Genomic DNA, 20,398 nt, shown 5'->3' with positions numbered 1-20,398 from the left:
TTCTGGATTTTTTTGTTGATATTCTGTCTCTCACTGTTCAAATAAACCTACCATTAAAATTATAGACTGATAATTTCTTTGTCAGTGGGCAAACGTACAAAATCAGCAGGGGATCAAATACTTTTTTCCCTCACTGTATAACTCAAATTTCTATGTGAATTTCATTGGATCGCCCAAGAAGTTACACATTGGCAAGTAAAAAAAGTAGGTGAAATCAATGTTTTTATTTTTTAAGTTACACTTCTCAAAATTGGTGGAACGGCCCATATACCTCAGGAAGATGTAAATGGGATCCCACAAACACCTGGTGATAGGAACAACCTCTCATGTGTCTAAACTGTTCGATCAACAATTTACAAGGCAAATCAGTGTGTGTGTGTGAACAGCAAATTCTCCTGCGTTAAATCAACACTAACAGTGTTCAATTAAACACTGGTGTATATGGGTCCACACTTTTCAGTGTTAAATGAACACACTGCTTAGTGTAAAGCCTTACTTGCATATTTCCAAGAGTGCCTTTCAAGTGAATTGTAGCGTTACCAACCGTGACTGTATTTGTTAGTGATAGAGACATTGTTGTGGCGTTCATCCATTTTCAGTCCTGTGGCCTTCACCAAGTGAGATCCTAGGCGAATATGTTCTCTTTCAAAATAATTATTTAATACAATACAAGTATTTAGTAAGGCCTTATTTTGAGGGCCTAGTTTTACCCTAAAACAGTGGCTTGAAACTCAAATTTTTCAGGCCTGCAAGTTACATTATGGTGGCTTGCAAACCAGAGAGGGGATAGTCAACAGTTGGAATTTTTATTCGCCCGCAACCTGCATTCAGAATGACTGCCAGGTTAGAGAGACTAAGGGTTGAGACTACCTAAACCATCTACACTGGAACAAATATTTCAGTAACGGGTGCAATAAATCCAAGTAACAGATTGGATTAGTTTAGAAAATGTAATGTATGTTACTTATATCTGAGTAGCATAAGATTAATCAATCCATGGAAATGCAAAAACCTAGATTATGAAACAAACAATAAAAAATAAAAAAATCTACCTGCAATAGAGCATGCTGGGAAATATGATAATGAATGGTGTAGTTTTTGTTTAACTGGTTATTAACACCAACACTGGGGTTATTTTAAACCAACGAGTGTTATTTTAAAACTTACAGAGTTAATTTAACACCTGAAAAATCAACACTAGGTAACACTGGCATATTTTCTGTCCATCTTGCTTGGCTCAGGACTGGCGTTAAAGAGATCAGGTGTGAGTGTAACGTGATAATTGCCAGACAGAGAACTAGAATGAGGACATGAACTGAATGAAGAGAACTTTCCAATTTTTCTGCTGCCCTTTCCTTCTCTTTCTCCCTCTCTCTCTCTTTCTCCATCTCTCTCTCTCCCTCTCACTCCCCCTCTTTCTTCTGTATACTGGAGGACTGTTCTACTCTGCTCTGCTCTATTCTGCCTGTTTGTCTCTGTGTTTGACAATCTGTTGTGTTCCATCCAGCTGTATCATTGAAACCATCTTATGTGCTGCTCAGTGACAACCACAACAACAGACTCGTAGAGGCAGGCTGAGTGCTGGGGTTCACTGAGGCTGGGCTGCTGACCAGAATACGCATGATCCACAATGACATGGGAGCAGAGGAGTGCATCCTCCTCTCTCTCTCTCTTCTTGCCTCTTCTCTCCGTCTCTCTTTTCCGAACACTTCTCTCTCTCGCCCTGGTCCCTGCCTCTTTCTGCCAAGAGGCATCATGTAACAAATGTAGAGCCCTGACAGTCCAGCAGGGCTGCTCAGTGTGTGGTGTGTGTGTGTGTGCGTGTCTAGTCTAGAGGCCAGCAGGGCTGATCAGTGTGTGGTGTGTCTAGTCTAGAGACCAGCAGGGCTGCTCAGTCCTCCAGCAGGAATTCAGAAGAGTTATTTGAGGTCTAAATGTCAGCCAGCTACTGGCCATTTCCACCTCAATGAGCCACACCGCCCATCTACTACACAGATAATGGCTGCACCTTTGTGTGTGTGTGTGTGTGTGGCCCTTTTGTATATGGTGGCAGAGTGATGGATACATCCATTTAATGTCATGTGGAGGATGGCCCTCAGTGTGTGTGTGTGTAGGCACAGCCTTTGTGTGTATATGTCTTCCAAGTCTGCATTACATACAAGGCAGATCTTTAACCTCAGCTTCTCTCTCATCTCTTTGTGCTAAATGCATTGGATCACACATATCTATTAGTATGTATGAGCAGCAGACATCCAGCCAGCCAAGTCAGCCAGAGGCTGCGTCCCAAATGGCACCCTATTCTCTATATAGCGCACTACTTTTGACCATGGCACATAGGGCTCTGGTCAAAAGTAGTGCACATGTAGGGAATAGTGTGCCATTTAGGAGACCCCCAGACAGTCAGACAGCAGCTCCTCCAATGACAATGCCCGGTACTGAGTTTGACATGATCCTTCTATCCAGTCCAAATCACATCACACTTCATTCCCCGCCGCACACCGAGAGGAGGCCGGCCGGTTCACGCTTAATCATCTTCATGGTCGCCTTTAGCCTTTTGGGGGCCCTAAGCGAGATTTGTACTCATTTTGCTGTGGGTCACAGATAAAAATGAGCAGTTTTACAGCTAATTTCCTGTAATTCTACACATTTTGCGATGACTTATGCCATGTTAATGATATCTAAGTGAGGGTGACTAACACAATCAATGGGGGCCACCTGGAGGTCAGGGCCCCTGGGCATGTGCCCTTTGTGACCAGTCAGTATTCAGCCATGATTACTACACATTTAGATAGTTTAGCTAGCTAATTTACCAATCTAAAAATTGTTAGCTGACATAGCTAATTGAGTGATTGTCAGTGACTGACATAACAAGAGAAATACTGCTGATGCACAACCACATTTTGAACTTGCACTTTGTGTATTCTACTCTTCTAACTTTCTAATTAAACTTTTCTAACTCTTTCTAACTTGCTTATGCCTAGAGCCGGCCCAGATCATCCTCTATATCCGATGAAACTGTCGTGGAAATTACCACCAGGGACACCTGAAATCAATATTAAATAATTCTTTATTATCAGCAAGCTGGAGAGGTTCCAGCAAATGTATGCACCAAGTAGTACACGTCTATCAGGAGCTCTGCCGGGGCAGTCCCGTTAGTTCTGTTATATACTGCTTACACAGACAAGTTATATTTGCATGATTTAGCTTATTCAATAATCATAATTAATTAATCATTAACATTTGGTTCATGCATTTGACCGACCTATACATCACGAGGCTTCCTCACTCCAAGCTAAGACTTTGAAACTGAGACACCCCTTTCGGTTCTCAAAACAATGTTCTGGACGTACTGCCAAATTGCTTGTACTGATAGTGAGGATTCTTCCCAGGCATGATCATTCAGTCACTTGCATGAACCCAGTCAAATTGGTTATTAGAAAAGCACAAGCAGAACTTTTCTTCACATTCCCTCCTGTTATCACTCTGATAATTATTGTTGAATTTTAAGGTAAGCATTCGATTATAGCTTCTATTAAAAGTAGGTTCTTCTATTAAAGTAAGCGAAATCAACACATACAGACACTTCATCCTTTCAAACCCTTCACTCTGGGTTGTACAATCTAAAATACACACAAGGGATCCACAGACTCCGATTGTTTCCATAGCTCTTAAAAAAAAAATGTATTACAAAAAACACATGAAGGGGTAACATTAAAGTATGAAGGACAAACAATACAGCATCAAGACACTATCAAACATGTATCAGTCTTTCCGCAACAGAACCATCCTTATGTGTGCGTGTGCATGATAGTGATATAAAATATATGTCATAGTTTCCTTTTTCATGATCACAATCTTGTGAAACCCGAACCCTCCAAGATCCCCCCCCACAGTTCCCCAATAGCTGTCCCTCAACCATTCGGGACCCCTCCCACAGTCCACCTCGGAATTTTTTAAACAATTAATTCCATTCCATTCTTCTTCTGTTAAAGTAAGTGAAATCAACACATACAACCAGACACTTCATCCTTTCAAACCCTTCACTCTGGGTTGTACAATCTAAAATACACACAAGGGATCTATAGACTGTTTCCAAAGCTCTTACCTATTAAACCATTGCAGTAGAATGTTTAATCATAAGACCTTCCCTTCATACAGTTACACATGCTTCATTACGCAATTTCAATGAATTGTATTCTGACATAAAATGTTCCTTCACAAAGCCATGGGGCTCAGACAGGATCATCGACGTGTACGGAGGAGGAATTTGAATGTGAATCTGACACGACGCTTCTATGACAGGTGTGTCCAATTGACATTGACACGGTATGCCAATCTATTTCAGATGATTCATGTCAGTTGAGACGACTCATAAATAAATGTATTTATTCGTTGTATTTTTATGTCAGGTGTCATGTAGTTTTTATATATTGCATGTATGTGTGCTGTTTCTTTCAAATAAGGACGTCTCTACAGTGATCCTCGGTAAACAAAGTAGAGCAGGGGGAACCCTCAGTCATATTGATGAAGATATTCAAACTTTATTGCCCAGGCACCACATCTGCCTCACCTGACACACACACACACACACACACACACACACACACACACAGGCAACCGGTAGCCTAGTAGGTTGGAGCAGCAACAGTCATGTCAGAAGATCAGGCACAAAAATAGGTGGTATTTAATTTACCGTGCAGGCGATGAGAGTACTGAAACCAGAGACGTTATTTACAAAGTACCCGAAAAATAAACAGTTTGCCAACAACAATATTACCTTGACTTGAGCACAAAGCCAAAAGCGGCTCCAACACAGTTCCAAACACCCATGAACTCACACATCGGAGTAGGGCTGCAACTGGCAGAGCTCTGTAACAACATACAACCTCATCAATAGCTCTTCCTGAATGAGGAGTAAGGAAAGGAAAAAGGACCTGCCCTATCAACATCTAAACTTGCCAATTTGACTGGTATGGTGGTCACGGTACCTAGCCACTGGCACCCACACGTGTTGATGAAATGTTTGTCATCTTCACTGTGCTGAGTGCACTGTAGGTTGTGCTACTAGCATGTCAATATCACATGTATGAATATTCAATTTCTCTTTCGTGGTCTATTAATTGAAGGTTTTCATATTTTATTTCTACTTTACTGTATGTCTTTCTCTTTTAATTAGGTCACTGTGTTATCTAGTACCCTGTGTGCGGTGTTGGAATGTGCTGGTAATTTGATTGGCCAGGTCTGGATGCCAGCTGTATGTGTGAGGCTGTAATCAGGGGTAAGGAATCACTGCAGGGTTGAGGAGAGGTGGATGTTATCCAGGTTTGATTAAGTTGGCTGGAGCCAAGTTGGGGAAATATTCTCTCTCATCCCTCTCTCCCCCTACCCCCCTTTATCTCTCTTTACTATTCTACCCTCCCCGTTTCCATCCCTCTTCTTATTTTCTCCCACCTATCTCCCCCATCCCTCTCCTTCCTGTTTCTCTCCTCCTCTCCCTCTATCCATCCAGCTCTGCTCTCCACACAGACGAGAATAGTAATGTTGTTTAGAAGCAATTCAAACCTCTGTTGGGATCCTGGGTCAGGATTGAAGGATGAATTTTGACAGAATGAGGCGATTGTTTTTATTTTCTTTGATATATATACTTTATTTGTTTGTGCTGAGGGGATTTGAGTCATTTACATAGAGCTTATAGCTAGCTACATCTCTCAGAATCACCTCAGCAACACGAATTCATGCAGCAACACACACAGCATTCACACACTCTCTCTCGCTCTCTCAAACACACACACGCGCACACTCCACAGGGCCTTATTAACCTAATTGGCAGATTTGGGTGCTACGGTGCAGATTGGCGTGCTGGGATGGGAACTTGATGAGTGTCATGCCGTGCTTATCATTAGGCAGGAGGACAACTGGTGATGTCATTATTCTCCATGGATACAATCTGTTACTGTATCTCTTCATCTTCACCTGTAACACAGTCTAAAAGGGGAGGTGACAAGATGGTGGAAATGTGCGACACATAAACATGTCCTCTGTTTCAGTTATCTGTTTGAGTTGAGTCTTAATTTCCTGCTTAATAACCACCATCGACCCTGACCAGCCACTGTGTCGTTGCAGCAGCATACAGCCCACCACCTCTCTCTGTGTGTAACTGTGTGTGTAACTGTCTCTCCCCTCACCCTTTATCCTGACGCATGTCCGCCCTTCTGTCAGATTGTTTTACAGTAGGTCTTTCTGTGTTTGTGTGTGTGTGTCTGGGTTAATTAGCTACAGAGCGGTCCCATCTATCAGCCTAATTCTCCGTCCGTGCCCAAGACAGCTCCATTAGCACCGTGTACACACACACACACACACACACACCACACAGAGCAGCCCCAGCAGGGTAGATGGTGTGCTGAACCTCCAGATACAATATCAGGGTGGATATTATAATATAGCTTGGTAGAATGAGCAGATAACTGTTACTAGAATCCACTCAACATCATTTGAAGTATAACTTCCAGGTCCCGATGGACATTGCTGGTATTTCCCAAAAGTGACGTCATCTGTCAATGTGACATCGACCTTGCAGTAAGTCACTCTCTGTCCCCATATCCTCTTCTTCCCTTGATATTACCTGTGTTAAGTCTGCCTTTCATTCATACATACATACAATGCTAACCTGTGGCCTGTGTGATTACATGAATGTGTTTGTCAATATACATGTATGTGTGTACTTGTGTTTAATAGTGTTAACATGCTGATCGGTGCTTTCCCAGCAGAGAGTGGGATGTGTAATTGTGACTTTATTTTCCCTGGCATCGGTTTGAAACACACGCTCCTCAGCCTCTCCCTCTCCTCTCCTCCGACCGGCAGGCTGATTATTTGATCAGCTCTGATTGAAACTGCATATTCATTAGAACAAATGGAATTAGAGGTGGATTCACGGCCTAATCAACTTCTCCAGCGAAATCGTAACGAATCCATTTCCTTCCTCCTCCCCTCCCTCTGCTTTGAAAACGGCTGCTTCCTCAACCCTCGGCTCATAGATGATTCCTGCTGTACGGCAGAGAGTCACAAGCTTGTCACCACAGTAGGACTGATTATTATGGAGTCGACGAGCGCTTATTTATCCTTGCGTAGATTTTAATAAAAAGTTGTGACTCGTTTGACTAGTGACTCGTGAGCAGAGCCACGTACAGTATATACATAATTATGTATATGACTCAGGTCAGGAGAATGGGTTGTATTCATAAAGGTTGCTTTGACTTTAACTGTACGCTGTGCACAGTATTCAGCATAGTAGACAGTACAGTATACAGCACAGTATACAGTACAGTAGACAGCACAGTATACAGTACAGTAGACAGTATAGAGTATAGTGTACAGCACAGTATAGATTAGTGTACAGCACAGTAGACAGGACAGTGTACAGTAGATGATAAAGTATAGAGTACAGTAGATACAGTATACAGCACAGTAGACAGCACAGTAGACGGTATAGTATACAGCATAGTATACAGTACAGTAGACGGTACAGTAGACGGTATAGTATACAGCACAGTATAGAGTAGACAGCACCGTATAGAGTACAGTAGACGGTATAGTATATAGTATAGTATATAGTACAGTAGACGGTACAGTAGACGGTACAGTATACGGCACAGTATACAGCACAGTAGACGGTATAGTATACATCACAGTGTACAGTATACAGTACAGTAGGCGGTATAGTATACAGCACAGTAGACAATATTATACAGCACAGTATACATTACAGTAGACAGCAAAGTATACAGTACAGTATACCGCATAGTGTACAGTAGGCGGTATAGTATACAGCACAGTATACAGCACAGTGTAGAGTATACAGTATAGTATACAGCACATTGTAGAGTATACAGCACAGTAGACGGTACAGTATACAGCACAGTATACAGTACAGTAGACGGTATAGTATACATCACAGTATACAGTACAGTAGACGGTATAGTATACAGCACAGTATACAGTACAGTAGACAGTATTAGTATACAGCACAGTATACAGTACAGTAGACGGTATAGTATACATCACAGTAGACAGCACAGTATACTGTACAGTAGACAGTATAGTATACAGCACAGTATACAGTACAGTAGACCGTATTAGTATACAGGACAGTGTACAGTAGACGGTATAGTATACATCACAGTAGACAGCACAGTATACTGTACAGTAGACAGTATAGTATACAGCACAGTATACAGTACAGTAGACCGTATTAGTATACAGGACAGTGTATAGTATACAGCACAGTGTATAGTAGACGGTATAGTATACAGCGCAATATACAGCACAGTATACTGTATAGTATTTATTTGATGTGTGGTATACTGTTTATTTATCAACTCATTACCTCCCTATGTTACTCATCCCACTCGGTCTTTAATTTTCTCATTCTCTCCGTCTTTTTCTTTAACAGAGATCAAAAGAGGCATGCTTTCCGAGGTCATTAGGTCACTCTCTCATCGCCATGCCGATACGGACGAACGTGATTTCATATTCATGAGCTCACATCTTTCTTCCTTTGATGTGGGAAAATGAGATGCACTGTCTTATCCTTCATTTGTTTACCTTCAACCAACATACATTATTAATATCTGCTTGGCTAAACTTTACGAACGTTTGTATTGCTTTGTGTTTGTAATACTCCTTAGTTTTGGAAACTATAAACTCTTCAAAAGCTCACTTACCATTCGTCAAAACAAATATATCTTCCAAGAGCGCTGACAACAATGAAAATGTAGCTAGTATAATAGTCTTTCATGGCTGGAAGATTGGTGAAAGTGAGTGAAAGTGAGAGCCTCCTCGCCTGGGAATCAAAGAAGTCTCCAATTACTTGTTCGTTGTTAGATGTGCTGTTTTTGAGCTGACAAGCGTTGATCGCACTGAGACTCAGAGACTCAGAGCAATGGGTTCCATCAGTATTCACTACAAGGAGCTGTCCTTCTAGAATCACTCCACACCTTCCATTCCCCATCTACTGATTCTGCTGTGTTCAGCTATCAGGACAGTTTGCGTTTACATAATTTGTGTTACTGTGTGTGTGTACAGAGAGAGAGAATGTGACCTGCCTCTGGGTCTTGATTATGATTGGCAGCTCTTCCCTCTCTCCGAGAATGCCATTGACGCAGCTTTAGACTACGTGCATGTGCACACTTCCGTGTGTGTGTTGTGTGTGAATACAGTGCATTCAGAAAGTATTCAGACCCCTTGACTTTATCCACATTTTGTTACGTTAAAGCCTTATTCTAAAATTGTTTAAATAGTTTTTACCCCTCATCAAACTACACACAATACCAGTAATGACAAAGCAAAAACAGGTTTTTAGAAATGTTTGCAATTTATAAAAGAAAAACTGAAATGTACATAGGTACTCAGAACCTTTACTCAGTACTTTGTTGAAGCAACTTTGGCAGTGATTAGTCTTCTTCTTCTTCTTAGTCTTCTTCTTCTCTGCAGATCCTCTGAAGCTCTGTCAGGTTGGATGGGGAGAGTCACTGCACCGTTATTGTCAGGTCTCTCCAGAGATGTTCGATCGGGTTCAAGTCCGGGCTCTGGCTGGGCCACTCAAGGACATCCAGAGACTTATCCCGAAGCCACTCCTGCATTGTCTTGGCTGTGTGCTTAGGGTCATTGTCCTGTTGGATGGTGAACCTTCGCCCCAGTCTGAGGTCCTGAGTGCTTTGGAGCAGGTTTTCATCAAGGATCTCTCTGTACTTTGCTCCGTTCATCTTTCCCTCGATCCTGAATTGTCTCCCAGTTCCTGCTGCTGAAGAACATCCCTACAGCATGACACAGCCACCACCATACTTCACCGTAGGGATGGTGCCAGGTTTTCTCTAGACGTGACGCTTGGCATTCAGGCCAAATAGTTCAATGTTGGTTTCATCGGGCCAGAGAATCTTGTTTCTCATGGTCTGAGTCGTTTATGTGCCTTTTGGGCAAACTCCATGTGGGCTGTCATGTGCCTTTTCCTGAGGAGTGGCTACCCTCTGGCCACTGTACCATAAGGCCTGATTTGTGGAGTGCTGCAGAGATAGTTGTCCTTCTGGAAAGTTCTCCCATCTCCACAGAGGAACTCTGGAGCTCTGTCAGAGTGACCATCAGGTCACCTCCCTGACCAGCTCTTGGTCACCTCTTGGTCACCTCCCTGACCAGCTCTAGGAAGAATCTTGGTGGTTCCTCCAAACTTATTCCATTTAAGAATGATGGAGGCCACTGTGTTCCCCCTTCAATGCTGCAGAAATGTTTTGGTACCTCTCCCCAGATCTGTGCCTCGACACAATCCTGTCTTGGAGCTCTTCAGACAATTCCTTTGACCTCGTGGATTGGTTTTTGATCTGACATGCACTGTCAACTGTGGGGCCTTATATAGACAGGCCTTTCCAAATCATGTCAAATCAATTTAATTTACCACAGGTGGATTAAAATCATGTTGTAGAAACATCTCAAGGATAATCAATGGAAACAGGATGCACGTGAGCTCAATTTCGAGTCTCATAGCAAAGGGTCTGAATTAGAGGTCGACCGATTATGATTTTTCAACACCGATACCGATTATTGGAGGACAAAAAAAGCCGATGCCGATTTAAATAAATAAAAAAATAATATTAAATAATTTAAAAAATATATATGTATGTGTGTGTGTGTGTATATATATATATATATATATATATATATATATATATATCACACACCCACACACATTTTTGTAATAATGACAATTGCAACAATACTCAATGAACACTTTTATTTTAACTTAATATAATACATAAAATCAATTTAGTCTCAAATAACATGAGAACATATGTTAAAATGAACCACCAGCTTTCATGGGTCTTCAATATTCCCAGTTAAGAAGTTTTAGGTTGTAGTGCAGAAAGCAGAGTTTGTCTGCATGGTCCCCTGTCAGTCTGCTCCTCCGCGAAACACAGACCTTATTTGAAGTAGATCAAGACATTCTCTATGGAAGACATGAACGGTAAAATAACGAAGGAACCCCTTTCAAGTTCAGCCGCAAGTTATTACAGGAATTATAACGCGTTGACTATTTCTCTAAACCATATGCCTTTGACTAATCCGGAAACTATCACCTCGAAAACAAAACGTTTATTCCGTTCCGTATTTTATCTAACGGGTGGCATCCTTGAGTCTAAATATTCCTGTTACATTGCACAACCTTCAATGTTATGTCAGAATTACGTAAAATTCAGGCAAATTAGTTCGCAAAGAGCCAGGCGGCTCAAACTGTTGCATATACCCTGACTCTGCGTGCAATGAACGCAAGAGAAATGACAATTTCACCTGGTTAATATTGCCTGCTAACCTGGATTTCTTTTAGCTAAATATGCAGGTTTAAAAATATATACTGTGTATTGATTTTAAGAAAGGCATTGATGTTTATGGTTAAGTACACATTGGAGCAATGACAGTCATTGCTTGATTGTTTTTATAAGATAAGTTTAATGCTAGCTAGCAACTTACCTTAGCTTACTGCATTCGCGTAACAGGCAGACTCCTCATGGAGTGAAATGTAATCAGGTGTTAGAGCATTGGACTAGTAAACTGTAAGGTTGCAAGATTGGATCCCCCGAGCTGACAATGTTAAAAATCTGTGGCAGGCAGAACGTTCCTAGTCCGTCATTGAAAATAATAATGTGTTCTTAACTGACTTGCCTAGTTAAATAAAGATTAAATAAAGGTGTAAAAAAAATATATATAATCAAATAAATAATAATCGGAAAATCGGCGCCCAAAAATACCGATTTCCGATTTGTTATGAAAACTTGAAATCGGCCCTAATTAATCGGCCATTCCGATTAATCGGTCGACCTCTAGTCTGAATTCTTATATAAATAATGTATTTACATTTTTTTTTTTTTATAGATTTGGAAACATTTCTAAAAACCTGTTTTTGCTTTGTCTTTTTAATCATTTGTGTGTAGATTAATGAGGATAGGCTGTAACGTAACAAAATGTGGAAAAAGTCAATGGGGTCTGAATAGTTTCTGAATGCACTGTATGTGGTGTATGAGTGTGTGGGGGAGTGGGAGCATACAAGTGTGTGTGTACATGTCTGTGTGTGTGAGAGAGAGTGTGTGTATAATTCAGCCCCAGGGCAGTCTCTCCCTCCGGAGAAATCAACCTATCAGTCGGCCATCTCTCACCCAGAGTCCATTACTTTGCCATCTGACTTTCAGCCCTCCCTGCCTCCCTGTCCTCCCTGCATGTCTGTCTGCTTGCCATTATGCCTCCCCAAGCCTCTCTCGCTCTCTACCTGCAGCACTGTCAACAAGGCAGGTCCTACAGGCCCTAGTTTTGTCGCTCCTGGACTACTGTTCTGTCATGTGGTCAGGTGCCACAAAAAAAGACTGCAATTGGTTCAGAACAGGGCAGCACTGCTGGCCCTTGGATGTACACAGAGAGCTAATATTAATAATATGCATGTCAATCTCTCCTGTCTCAAAGTGGAGGAGAGATTGACTTCATCACTGCTCGTCTTTATGAGAGGTATTGACATGTTGAATGCACTGAGCTGTCTGTTTGAACTACTCGGACATGCATGCATACCCCACAAGACATGTCACAAGAGGTCTCTTCACAGTCCCCAAGTCCAGAACAGACTATGGAAGGCGCACAGTACTAAATAAAGCCATGACTACATGGAACTCTATTCCACATCAAGTAACTCATGCAAGCAGTAAAATTAGATTTTTAAAAAACAGATTAAAAAAACTCCTTGTGGAACAGCGGGGACTGTGAAGCAACACAAACATAGGCACATGCATACACACACACACGATAGCATACACACACGTACACATGGATTTTGTACTGTATATCTGTGGTAGTGGTGGAGTAGGGGCCTGAGGGCAAACGATCTGTGAATGTATTGTAATGTTTTTAAAATTGTATAAACTGCCTTAATTTTGCTGGACCCCAGGAAGAGTAGCTGTTGCCTTGGCAGCAGCTAATGGGGATCCATAATAAATACAAATACAAATACCTCCCTATCCAAGCCTCTATTTCTACCTCCCTATCCAAGCCTCTCTACCTCCCTATCCAAGCCTCTCTCTTTCTACCTCTCTGTCCATGCCTCTCTCTTTATAGCTCCAAATCCAATCCTTTCTCTACCTCTCTATCCAAGCCTCTCTCTGCCTGCCTCCCTATCCAGCCTCTCCCTGCCTACCTTCATACCCCAGCCTGTCTCCTGTCAGGGGCTCTCCTGCCTAGCTTCTCTGCCTCTCTGTCGCAGGCTCCTTGGCTGGGGTCGCTGCTTTTCTGGGGCTCTTTCAGCTGGGCTGTCTGGTCTCTGATAAACCACTTGGATGGAATATGACCTCTGGCTAGTGTAATCTATCTCCATTTCTTCAGTGCCACGCTATCAGTAATTACCCTCTCATTCTGTCCCCCTATCCTCTGAAGAGTGACACCATTTCTACTCTCATCTATCTCAACGCATCCCTTCATCTATCTCTCTCTCTCTCTCTCTCTCTCGGCTTACTCTGTCTTTCCTCAGAATCCCCTCAGATCATGTATGCGTATCCTTGGCTCCCAATCTAAGTTATAACATGTTAAATGCCTTCTCCTCTCCCTCTGTCCTACCTCACCACTTCCCTCTTTTCTCTCTCCCTCTCCTCAGATCCCTCAGATCAGCTATGCGTCCACGGCCCCGGAGCTCAGTGACAACACGAGGTATGACTTCTTCTCCCGCGTCGTCCCTCCGGACTCCTACCAGGCCCAGGCAATGATGGACATCGTCACGGCGATGGGATGGAACTACGTGTCCACGCTCGCCTCCGAGGGGAACTACGGCGAGAGCGGTGTCGAGGCCTTCGTGCAGATCTCCCGGGAAACAGGTACGTGGAATAGCGAAAACATGCTCGGACACACTCATACAGACAGTACTGAATGGAGGTGCTGCACAGTCCACAGTTCTTGAGTGTTTGGACATCTCTCTTCAGTGATGGGTCTCTGTGGATCTCTGAACAACAGTAGCTGCCCTAGTAAATGCCAGTCTCAAATATCTCTATTTAATAACATCAGTGATATTAACTGTCAGATAGTATCTGTCAGCTACAGATTGACAGTCAGTCAGCATAAAAAAAACACATTTCATCAGACAAAGTCTCGAGTGGTTTTAACTTGTTTGTTGAGAGTGCTCGGGTTTGCCAGCGATCACTGATGTCTATTTTTCTTACTGTGGGAAGGGAAACATCAAATGACACCTCCTTTCCCATATACTGAAATGCATAATGTTTGCTTGGGGAATATGCCATCAATTCAGACACCATATTCAAGCAACTCAGACACGTGAATTCACCCCCAAACTCACAGATATACATCAGTGAGCATTGGAGCCCCTGCTGTGCCTACTGCTGTAAGCAGTGTTGCTAGTTTCTACTGTGTGACTTGACTGTGGGTTTCTATACTGTGGGTTTAGTCGTTGTGCTGCTCTCTTCCCTGCTGTGCTGAGAGCTATGTGGCGTGACAGTGAACAGTCAGCTGTTCAGATGTTTAGCCTTGCTAGAGCTGTGCAGATGTTGACATGGCTGGAGGGGAGAGGAAGGGGAGGGAAGAGGAGGGGAAAGGGAGCGGATGAAGAGGAAAGAAGCAGGCCCAAACATCAGCAGTGGAGATGTCTGTATGTCTGTCCATTTGATAAGATGCTGAGGCAACACATTTAAAAGCTAAAAGAGAATACCCTGCAGATCCACACACTCAAACTAACACATTTCATTCAGTAGGCTCTGGGTAGAGGGCAATTGCAGTCCTAAGTGGTTAGAATGAAGTAAATGTCCATACCCTTTTTCCTGCTCCAGAGCGGACAGCTTTTATTCCACTACACTGTGTATTCTAGTTGTGGAGTAATACTAACACCTGTCGTGAAAATTCGTACTGAGAGGGATTTTGTCATTTCTTCAAACAAATATCTTTATTTAATAACGATTTAATTATTGCAATAATGAAGCTGTCGAACCCCGCACTCTAATGTGTTGTCGAGGCTTAACCTTTACAGACAATGTTCGTTCTTATATAGCTGACACTAAGAATGCTTAGTCATGGCTGGTTCCACCCCTCCCATGCAGATTGGGGGGCACTTACTGTCCCTCTGAAGTGGTTTTAATGAAGAGGAGAAGAGCGAAGGATGAGGCGAGGGGGGAAAGGGGAAGAGAGGAACAACAGAATGAGGCCACAGCAGGCTACATGGATGTAATCACAAAGTAATGACAGGTGTCATAGACCAACCATCCTCCTCTCTCTCTCTCTCTCTCTCTCTCTCTCTCTCACTCTGTCATCGCCAGTGATTGAATTAAGGAGTGATTGTTAGGTGATTGAATTATTTAATATTATTATTATTACGATGACTGCCACCACCGCTTACGCTCCTCCCTGCATGCTGCTACTGAGCAGCTGTAGTAATTACTGTTTAATTGAGGAGTTATGATTCCAGAGACTTTGTTTGTGAAGCACGTCTCTGCTCCCTTTAGGCATATTAAGGATGTTTTCACCATAACGTGTAAGACGCACCTAACCATTAATAACGTGATGATGGGGGATGTCTGTAGAGAGAGGGAATGGTGTGTCCATTTTAACTAGCTGACTAGCTCTCATCTTGTGAGGCAGGGGAAAGCGAGGGAGTGAAAGCAGGAGAGACGGAGAGGGAATGAAAGAGGGAATGAAAGACCTTGAGCATTTCAGATTGACTGTAGGTTGTGACAGTGTGGTACACTATTTTCCTATTGCTGTGTGTGAAGAAGAAGAGAGAAAGGAGAGAGAGCATGAGAGAGAGAAGGCGTGGGAGAAGAGGGAAGAGACTGGGGGACGGGGGGGTTGAGACACAGAGAGGAAGAGGGATAGAGTGAGGGAAAGACAGAGAGATGTGACATGGAGAGAGAGAGAGAGATGTTGAGGTAGAGTGAGGGAGAGACAGAGATGTTGAGGGAGAGACAGAGAGATGTGACATGGAGAGAGAGATGTTGAGGTAGAGTGAGGGAGAGACAGAGAGATGTACATGGAGAGAGAGAGAGATAGTGAGGGAGAGACAGAGAGATGCGACATGGAGAGAGAGAGAGATGTTGAGGTAGAGTGAGGGAGAGACAGAGAGATGTGACATGGAGAGAGAGAGAGAGATAGTGAGGGAGAGACGGAGAGAGAGAGAGATGTTGAGGTAGAGTGCGAGAGATCCAGATGGGAGGTATTCTCTCTCTCCCGTCCAGACATCCAGATGACAGGCTCTCCTCCAGCTGTAGGATAAGAGTTGGATTACAACATAGAGATGGAGGATTCACACGCACACACAGAGAGGGAGACAGAAGATTTAACAGCCAGCCAATTAGCCTAGTAACTAATGTCACACGATAGTCGGATGAGAAAGTCAATAGACATGCAACAATGAGCACCATGTTTCAGCGTCGGCTTAGTGGAAGTAACAATCCCTGTCTCCTCTGTGTGTGTGTGTGTCCTCTCTGCTCCCCCGCCTCCCTTCTGGTAACAACCTCTCATAAATACCTATCCAATTGACCTTTGTTTCATTTGTTCATTAACCTTTGATTATCTGGAATTAATTCCATTCACATTTAGCAAACAAACCAGGGCTCCCAAACGAGATGCGTCCAAAAAAGATAATAACAGCAAATGATTAGCAAACAAGGGATGCATGTAGGTTCACTGAGCCTGAACCGTTCCCTGAACAGTTCCACATGACTGGACCTCATTGTGGTGGGGAGACTGGGACAGCTGTAGACTGACAGTTATAATGACCAGCATCAGTGGATGCTGTGTCTGTGTGTGTGCGTGCGCGCCTGTCGGTGTGCGTGTTTAGTGTGCGTTGACAAACGTCTCCACCATTGCCTCTCCGTGTTGAGTCGCAGTGGATGCCTCAAGGCTAGACGAGGCCAGTACATGACAGTGCTGACTATAGACTGACAGTCTAGAATGACCCACCGACGTTGGTGGATGTTAGACATTAGAGCAGACGTCATTTAACCCCGTTGTCTCTTAGCCTCTCCCTTGTGTGTAGTAGTGGACACCCCGAAGCAAGATCAGGCCAGTACATGACACTGCATCCATCCATGTGTAATGTCAGGGGAGGGGTACTGCATGGCTTATAATATGTTTGGAGGATGTTGACATTAGGACAGAAATAACCCTATTCCTCTTGTGCAGTAGTGGGTGCCTAGTGGCTAGAGGAGGGATATATGCCTAGTGATATGATCGTCAAGGCCGTTAGGCTTTTGCCTAAATGAATCACCAGAAGGAGATTCCCAGACGATCCCATGCCCTTGTGGAATAGCCTAAAGCGACAACCTCTCCTCACCCCTCCTGCACCCCCTGTCCCCTTCTCCCCCTTTTCTCTTCCTCCTCCACTCTCCAATAGTTAGTATCAGAGCATGCTTGTTACACAGACAGACCGACAGGCAGATTCAGAGACGTGCCTGGAGAACGCCAGGGCCTCCAAACCTCCAGACTGCGGAGCAGTAGCTCCAGTGACATCCAGGCAGAGGCCCTGACTATGACCCGTCATGACAGGCCTCAGGCGGGCATTCGACAGGCCTGACCAGGGGGCTGACACGGAGTGGAGGGAACTGACCATGAGTCACCATGGCTGGTGAATGAAAGGACACAGTGACAACACCCTCCAGCCACCTTTCTCTCTAATGATCATTAAGAAAGTCTTCATCTTCTGCCTCAAGACCCTTGATCAGATCTGGCAGAGGGGCAGTAGCTGACTGGGCCAGCAATAATGAACACGGCTCTGAATCAGTTACCTTCTCCTGGAGCAATGTCAGCTTATCCCAGCCTCTGTCCCCCAGGCGACAACAACCCAGCTCAGTACCTGCCACTAGGGCAACAGCCTAACGCAACCCAGCACAACCTTCTGCCAGCCTGTAGAGCTTTGACCCTAAACCAACCATTATAACCAGGAGAGGGACTCTCTGGCCTTACATCACCCCAGCCTGCTGTTGTCCCTGCTCGGGTGAAGAAGAGAGGATAAACCCTGGGAACTGGAGACCAGAGAGCCTGTGTGTCTGCCGTGGTACCTACCCATGTTGTCTGTGTACCACAGAGCTCTGAGCGTGTGCGTGTGCGTGTGCGTGTGCGTGTGCGTGTGCGTGTGTGTGTGTGTGTGTGTGTGTGTGTGAGGCTCGAGGGATTAGGGAAACTACATCTCCATAATAACGGCCTGTGAGCTTTAGTCACCAGCCCTGAACAGATACCAGCCCACAATGACTGTTCTATAGCAGCTCAACTGGCATGGGAAAGGAATTCAAAGCACCACAGATGGACGAACGAAGACCAAACATCTCTTTTGAGAATCATTCATTAAATGGTTATCTCAACGAGCTATTTAATTAGCTTTGTAGGATTTAATGATTTAATCTCCAGACTTTAATTTCCATCGCTGTCTGAAATCCTCGCTGTCCCTCAACTACGGTGGAGGTCTGACTCATTTCACAGACCATAACGTTGTATGAGTCAGCCTAAAGCCGCGTGTGTGGAAGCCTTGTTTTCAGGCACCCTGTCCCCACAGATCAGTTGTGGATGAAAACACAGGTGACAAGATTCTGTACGCCTGCCTTTACCTGACTGTTCGTCATGCCACACCACAGCACTGCATGAGACGCCGCATAAGACGCTGTGTTGATTGACGATGGAGGGAGTAGAGAGCTTATATGGAGGAGGAGGAGGGATGGAGGAGGAGGAGGAGGAGAAAGAAGAGGATGACATTGACAACGTAGTGGAGGCCTATCCTTCACTGTCAGTCATTGTCCCCCTGGTGGCTTTATTCTCCCAGATCCTTGTCCTTGATTATGGGCTTCTGAGGATCAAGGGTAGGGGCTGATGTAATTCATCATTGTCTCAGAAAAGCACACACAGAGAGAGAGAGGGTGGGGTGGGGTGGGGGGGGGGGAGAGGTCATGAGCAGATGAGCTCCTGAATTTTTCAGCATGTTCTTAAAAAGTATTTAGAGTTAGATAAACTTGGATTTTTTTTGGTCAGGGACATATACAGGATGCTACCCTCTACAACATATGCTAGACTCCAAATCAAAACTCAAAACCTACTAAATCAAATCAAATCAAATCAAATTTTATTAGTCACATACACATGGTTAGCAGATGTTAATGCGAGTGTAGCGAAATGCTTGTGCTTCTAGTTCCGACAATGCAGTAGTAACCAACAGTAATCTAACCTAACAATTCCACACTACTACCTTACACACACACACAAGTGTAAGGGATAAAGAATATGTACATAAAGATATATGGATGAGTGGTGGTACAGAACGGCATGGCAGATGCAGTAGATGGTATAGAGTACGGTATATACATATGAGATGAGTACTGTAGGGTATGTAAACATAAAGTGGCATAGTTTAAAGTGGCTAGTGGTACATGTATTGCATAAAGATGGCAAGATGCAGTAGATGATATAGAGTACAGTATATATACATATGAGATGGGTAATGTAGGGTATGTAAACATTGTATTAAGTGGCATTGCTTAAAGTGGCTAGTGGTACATTTTTACATAATTTCCATCAATTCCCATTTTTAAAGTGGCTGGAGTTGAGTCAGTATGTTGGCAGCGGCCGCTAAATGTTAGTGGTGGCTGTTTAACAGTCTGATGGCCTTGAGATAGAAGCTGTTTTTCAGTCTCTCGGTCCCTGCTTTGATGCACCTGTACTGACCTCGCCTTCTGGATGATAGCGGGGTGAACAGGCAGTGGCTTGGGTGGTTGTTGTCCTTGATGATCTTTATGGCCTTCCTGTGACATCGGGTGGTGTAGGTGTCCTGGAGGGCAGGTAGTTTGCCCCTGGTGATGCGTTCTGCAGACCTCACTACCCTCTGGAGAGCCTTACGGTTGTGGGCGGAGCAGTTGCCGTACCAGGCGGTGATACAGCCCGACAGGATGCTCTCGATTGTGCATCTGTAGAAGTTTGTGAGTGCTTTTGGTGACAAGCCGAATTTCTTCAGCCTCCTGAGGTTGAAGAGGCGCTGCTGCGCCTTCTTCACAACGCTGTCTGTGTGTGTGGACCAGTTCAGTTTGTCCGTGATGTGTACACCGAGGAACTTAAAACTTTCCACCTTCTCCACTACTGACCCGTCGATGTGGATAGGGGGGTGCTCCCTCTGCTGTTTCCTGAAGTCCACAATCATCTCCTTTGTTTTGTTGACGTTGAGTATGAGGTTATTTTCCTGACACCACACTCCGAGGGCCCTCACCTCCTCCCTGTAGGCCGTCTCGTCGTTGTTGGTGATCAAGCCTACCACTGTAGTGTCATCCGCAAACTTGATGATTGAGTTGGAGGCGTGCATGGCCACGCAGTCGTGGGTGAACAGGGAGTACAGGAGAGGGCTCAG

General features: G+C 44.0%; 1 protein-coding gene across 3 annotated transcripts in view; it reads left to right on the top strand.

Annotated features, from left to right (window-relative positions):
* LOC139534227 (metabotropic glutamate receptor 8-like) overlaps positions 1-20,398 on the top strand; it is a 245,152-nt gene that overhangs the window by 78,512 nt on the left and 146,242 nt on the right. For all 3 annotated transcript variants that reach the window (XM_071333170.1, XM_071333169.1, XM_071333171.1), the window contains exon 3: positions 13,673-13,889. In XM_071333170.1, the coding sequence (XP_071189271.1) occupies positions 13,673-13,889 (217 nt within the window). The remainder of the gene's footprint in view (positions 1-13,672; positions 13,890-20,398) is intronic.

The sequence above is a fragment of the Salvelinus alpinus genome, chromosome 11 (assembly GCF_045679555.1).
Source record: "Salvelinus alpinus chromosome 11, SLU_Salpinus.1, whole genome shotgun sequence".
Classification (NCBI taxonomy): Eukaryota; Metazoa; Chordata; class Actinopteri; order Salmoniformes; family Salmonidae; genus Salvelinus; species Salvelinus alpinus.
The sequence above is the reverse complement of the archived record's forward strand: the minus strand, read 5'-3'. Positions and strand labels throughout refer to the sequence as shown.